The sequence below is a fragment of the Lathyrus oleraceus genome, chromosome 3 (assembly GCF_024323335.1).
Source record: "Lathyrus oleraceus cultivar Zhongwan6 chromosome 3, CAAS_Psat_ZW6_1.0, whole genome shotgun sequence".
Lineage (NCBI taxonomy): Eukaryota > Viridiplantae > Streptophyta > Magnoliopsida > Fabales > Fabaceae > Lathyrus > Lathyrus oleraceus.
The window spans coordinates 8,923,390-8,929,809 of record NC_066581.1 but is presented as its reverse complement, the minus strand read 5'-3'; the positions used below and the strand labels follow the sequence as shown (position 1 = coordinate 8,929,809).

At 37.9% G+C, this 6,420-nt stretch overlaps 1 protein-coding gene across 1 annotated transcript; it reads right to left on the bottom strand.

The window, feature by feature from the left end:
- Nucleotides 1-4,740: 4,740 nt before the first annotated feature.
- Nucleotides 4,741-6,068, bottom strand: LOC127132086 (ras-related protein RABA3). Its single transcript, XM_051060953.1, has 2 exons — nucleotides 5,482-6,068; nucleotides 4,741-5,326 (listed from the first exon to the last, which is right to left on the bottom strand). The coding sequence occupies exons 1-2, from the start codon at nucleotides 5,721-5,723 to the stop codon at nucleotides 4,867-4,869; spliced, it is 702 nt and encodes a 233-aa protein (XP_050916910.1). The 5' UTR covers nucleotides 5,724-6,068; the 3' UTR covers nucleotides 4,741-4,866.
- Between the last annotated feature and the right edge of the window lie 352 nt (nucleotides 6,069-6,420).

The following is a 6,420-nucleotide window of genomic DNA, read 5'->3' as shown; positions in this document are numbered from 1 at the left end:
TATCTTTAGGGGGAAAAACTTGCATTGACCATTCTCAAAAAATATAGGATTCTGATATGTCATCCTTGACACAATACCTCCCTGTATAAAGGATTGTATTCTTTTTTTGAAATGCAAAAAGGTTGCATTTCTCTTCATCGAAACTCTAATGGTATCAGTGTTTCTAAAACAAAAACCATGAAGCTCAGACTCAAAAGTTTCACCGTTGCAGTGAACGTTGATACTGTATAATGATGAAGATGACATTTTGGAGATGAAAAGTATTTTGCAAGTGCAGATGAAAGTGAGTGAAGATGAAAAGTATTTTGGAGATGAAAAGTATTTTGCAAGTGCAGATGAATGTGATAGTAAGACACTTAAATAGATGGTATTAATGTCTCACATTGAAGCTAGTCTGAGATACCGTGTCAAGCATGCAAGTAATTTCAGAGATGATGTGTCTGTCATGTAAGACAGTGTGACTTGATGTGTCAAGCATGCTAGCTAGTTCAGAGATGAGGTGTCTGTCATGCAAGACAGTGTGAGTTGATGTGTCAAGCATGCTAGGTAGTCAAGAGTTGATGTGTCTGTCATGCAAGCTATCAAGTAGGTAGTCATCAGCATACAGGAGACAAGACAGACACGTGTCGGACACCTAAGACGGTCAGAGATGATGTGTCAATCCTGCAAGACAGTGTGAGTTGATGTGTCAGCCAGGCAAGCTATCAAGAAGGTAGTCATCAGCATACAGGAGACAAGACAGACACGTGTCGGACACCTAAGATGGTCAGAGATGATGTGTCAATCATGCAAGCCATCCATAAGTGAATTGTTCAGCATGCAGGAGACAGCAATGCCACGTGTTGAGCATGCAAAGGGTGGCGCCAATTGGATTGGCGCCTACCTTTAGGACTTGCACATGGTCGCCAATTTGAATGGCGCCCCCCTTAGTCAGTCCTTGAAACCAAGCATTCAGAACTAGGCTTGCATGCATGTGCCCTAGGGTGTCGCCAATTTGAATGGCGCCCCCTCCTAAATAATGTACATGGTCGCCAAATGAGGTGGAGACACCATGCAAACACAATTTTTCATGCACTCTTCCATTTGCCTATAAATTGATTCACTCCTTCACCAATTCTTTCACACCAACATTCTCACTACTTCATCTACATTTCTCACTACTTCATCTACATTACTTCTGTTACAATTTCATCTTCTACAAAATCTTCCATTTTCATCTACACTAACTCCCCAACAATATGTCTTTACTCACAATGGGCGAAGCACACAGAGGAACAGTTGCAAACATCGCAACATACGTAAGTTTTTTCTTATACTTCTTTTTTATGTTTCATCTCCACCAACCCCATTTTATTTTGAAATACCGACTTAGTCATGTGTTTCATTATTTCTATTATAGGATGTCTCAAGGTTTCGCACTAGAGTCCACGAATTTGTCCACATGGACCCGATGATTCAACCTTATGTTGAACTCGCCGGTTTTGGTCACCTTAGCAAAATTATGTCTTGGTCTATAGATAACAAATTCATTCTAGCCTTATGCGAAAGATGGAGGCCAGAGACACACACATTTTGGTTTCCAACCGGTGAGTGTACCGTGACGTTAGAAGACGTCTACATGCTTTTAGGACTACGAATAGAAGGCAAAGCCGTTAATGGTAAGACCAACTTTCCTAATTCAATTTGCATGGAGCTTTTAAACGTTGATTTGTTAGATGATAATGCTAGGGGACAAGGTATACTACTATCTCGCCTAAAGTCATATTATAATAGTTTTTATTTAGATGAGCATTCTACCGAAGAGGCTCGAATCATCAAAACTAGGTGTTACATTATGTTGTTACTAGGATCCTTTTTATTTCCCGAAGGTAGTGGTTCTAGCATGCATATTATGTACTTACCTTTACTTAGACATATAGATAGAATAGGTAGTTATAGTTGGGGATCCGCATGTCTAGCCTATCTCTATAGTTCTTTGTGCAAAAACTGCCACAAAGATACTTCTACATTTTCTGGATGTGCTGTTTTGCTACAAGCATGGGGATGGTCAAGACTACCGTCTCTAGCACCGGTCAATAGCAACCCCTTCACTTTTCCATATGCAAAAAAGTAAGTTGTTTAAATTGCTATGTCTTTACTTCCTTCCTTACAGTTTATTACCCATAACTAATTTTTTTAAACTTTTTGGTGTAGATGGTCGGCACGCGGTATGAATTACAGCAGATGTCCGAGACACTGTATTACTCAATATCGCAACCTGTTGGATCACCTTCGACCGACAGACGTAAGCAAAATAATTACATTATTTATTCATATTATGTATACTTTTTCTACATTCATTTAAATCCTATTGTCTTTAACATTTCAGTTCATTTGGCGTCCATACCTTAATATGGAACATGAGCATCAGATCAACCCTGAAGACGCAGCCGTATGGACAACATGCGCACCGATAATACGGTTCACAACAGTGGAGCTGCACAACACCGATCGTGTGAAGCTGCAGTTTGGTATGGTCCAGAATATCCCAGATCCCCCAGCTAGCCTAGGAGAATGGCATATGCGCAAAGTGAACGACCAATGGAACTACAACCCTTGGCAAACCTTCGCAAGATCAGAGTGTCGCAAGTGGAAGCACCGTCATGACCATGTCTTAACTGACGCAGTCATGCCAAATGAGGTAAAACCAAGTCGTACTTATATGGCTTGGTATAGATCAGTTGGATTTCAATTCATCGCCGATGATATGTACCTCTACGACCCACGCCAGACAACTTACACACAAGAAGGCTCAACATCTAACCCCCAGCAACAATCTCAGCCCGGTTACTCACAACCACCTATCCAACAAACTTTCCGTTCCACAAACACACAAACATACAACCAAAACATGCCATTCACCCAACCCCAAAACCAAGAACATCCCCCATACCACCACCAACAAATGGACCATCAACCTTCGACCCAACATCGCTTCGCACCCACACCATCACCCTACCAAAGTCGCCTTACCCAAAACACTAACCGCCCCATCACCTACCGTAGCCAAGAACCCCAAACATCACAATACCAAAACATCCCACAACCATATCTCTTCCAAACACCCCAACAACCTTTCCAACCTTTCCTAGACCCATCATTGTCACCCATGTCCCCCTTCAACCGTCCTGGTCGCCCATCCATGAGTCAACCACACCCCAACTTCTCTGGCATGGGTCATGAGCTCAGCTACGCCGCTACACCATCATTGAATACTGAAGACTATGCTGAGTTGGCTGAATACCTCAACGGATCTTCTCCTGTAGGAGGTAATGACACTCCTGGACCATCAGATGAACAAACACCGGTGCAGAATCGTCAACGTGGGTTAGGGCCAAGGGTTAGGGTAGCTAGGGGATGTGGGACCGGAGGTCGGTTAGGTGATCCCGGTCATCACCATTAGGATTCATTGTGTAAAATCCAAATTTTATTAATATCAATTCGTATTATGTCAAATTTATCTTTGTGTATTCTCCAAACATTAAGTTTCTTTCATAATTCTAAAATAAACACATTTCATAAAACAAAAATTTATAGGTCAAAAACCCTAATTCAAGGACTTGTTATTGTTATGTTGAAGGGCTTGAAGTTGGTCCCTTTTGGCAAAGTTCACATACACTTGTTTTGACAGAAACCCTAATTTTGGGTCAAGTTCGCAGATACCTAACTCACTCATTTTTAATTATTTTGAGGTGGGACCAAGTGCATTGGAAAATTTAAGATGTCTACTTCAAATGTTATGTTGGACAAAAATTCATATTCCTAAAAGAAACACATGCAATAATACAAAACATTATGACTCAGATAACAGTTATAATGTCAAAGAGTCCAAATTCAGGTGCCCATACCTTTCTCATAAAAGCTGCAAATGATGCAAACCTTTAGTCCAAATTCATTATCTTGAAAAGATATACAACTTTTATGTTGAAGGTTTTGTCATTTGAGGCTTTTATCATTCATACTAAAGGGCTTGAAGTTGGTCCCTTTTGGCAAAGTTCACATACACTTGTTTTGACAGAAACCCTAATTTTGGGTCAAGTTCGCAGATACCTAACTCACTCATTTTTAATTATTTTGAGGTGGGACCAAGTGCATTGCAAAATTTAAGATGTCTACTTCAAATGTTATGTTGGACAAAAATTCATATTCGTAAAAGAAACACATGCAATAATACAAAACATTATAGGTCAGACAACAGTTGAAAAACTCAGAAGTCCAACTTCAACTGCCCATAACTTTCTCAAAAAAAATCCAAATGTTGCAAAATTTATATCCAAATTCATTGTTTTGAAAAGATCTACAACTTTCATGTTGGAAGTTTTTTCATTTGAGGCTTTTTTAAGGGAGTCGCCAATTGGATTGGCGCCCCCTCTTAAAAAATACACACAGGCGCCAATTGGATTGGCTAGGGCAGGTGCCCTAGCCAATCCAATTGGCGCCTCCTTGTAATTTTTAAGAGGGGGCGCCAATCCAATTGGCGCCTCCCTATTAAAGGTGGGGTAGATTGGGAAATTTTTTGAAACTTGGGTTATTTTGGGAAATAATTTAAAAACTTGGGTTATATTAGTAAAAAATCCTGAAAATGTCTATCTTAAAAGCTTTTAAAATTTTAAAATATAATTAGACAAACAACTAGACAAACAATTTAACCTCAATATAAAATCTTAAAATAAAAAGATACAAGGAGAAAGAATTAGGATCTAAAAAAAATGTAAAAATCATTACTGTAATTCAACCAAACAGAAACAAAATAAGTAAAAGCTCTTCAATTCTGATCACATTTGAATGATTTTTTTTTGTAATATATACTTTTGACTCTTGTTTAGATCAACAAGAACATGAATGCAATTTCTTGATTTCACTAATTTCCAATTCAGAACCTGAAATTATATCAATTTTCTCCCCTTTAAGTGCTGCAACATCATGATTACCATTTCCCTTAATCCCATTATTACATTCCAAAGACCTTTTAGAAACAACCTTATTAATCTCTTGAAGCAACTTCAGAAAAGCAGAGTTCACATTTTCACCACTAAAAGCAGAAGTTTCTGAGAAAAAGAGACCCTGATCCTCTGCAAACTCAACCGCATCTTCAGTCTGTACACCTCTTTGGTCCACAAGATCACCTTTGTTACCAATTAACATGATGACGATCGAACCGTCAGCGTGTGATCTCAGTTCCTCAACCCATCTAGCAACATGATCAAATGTTTGTCTTTTAGTTATGTCGTAGACTAGCATGGCCCCTAATGCTCCTCTATAGTATGCACTTGTCACCGCTCTATACCTGAAAAATAATAAATCAGACATAATCATAGTATCTGTGACACAGACACATTTTTTTTAGAGATGTCGGTGTTGCAGAGATTCAGATGCAGATGTTATTCCCACACAATGTAAGTAAAATATATATTCGAGATTATAGGAAGAAGAGAAAGAAACCTTTCTTGGCCAGCAGTATCCCAGATCTGAGCTTTGATGAGTTTACCATTAATAGTGACAGTTTTAGTTTGAAACTCAACACCAATGGTTGATTTTGAGTCAAAACAGAACTCATTCTTCGTAAACCTCGACAATATTTGAGTTTTTCCTACTGCAGAATCACCAATCACGACAACCTTAAACACATAATCTATTTTTTCTTGAAGCTTTTCAGCTTCTACTCCATTCATTTCTTGGTTCATTTTCTTGTCAAGATCAAAAAGAGGTTCAAGAGAGATAGTATATATTAGTAGAAAAGGTAAGTAGGAGAAATAAATAAAGTAAAGGAAAAGGAAAAGAGTTGGAAGAAAACATGAACTCGACAACAACGGTTGTTGAATTACCGGTGTTAATAGAGTTGTCTCGCTTTAATGCTTTACCAAATTAAGTGCAATGCTGCATCGTAGTATATCATAATAAATATATATATGGTGATATTGTTTAGATATCATATTATTGCTTTTATTAGATTATTAATCAAAGTTTCTAGAGGTTGTGATGTTTTGCAAGGGATTTGGAAATTGTGAATTATTGAGTGGTTGAAGACTAGGATATTTTTGAAAATTGTGCTATAATTACAAAATATTCTAAGTTTGTTTGGTTTAGTTTTGAAAATGCAAAAATAATTGATTGAATATGTATGTGTTTTCCAATGGTAAAATGTTTTAATAAATTGATGTGAAATGTGTGCAAGGGATAAACATTTTACGGTGGTAATTATCTTTAGCAATATGAATTCATGGGAAGAGAAAACACATTGACCAGTGATTGACCAGTGATGATATAATTGTGTAGCATGAGTATGTCCTACCATTTACGATACAATTAAATTGAATCCACCCACACATGACAGATATATATTAAATTCATTGTCCCATTCTAGTGACCATATGGGCAATA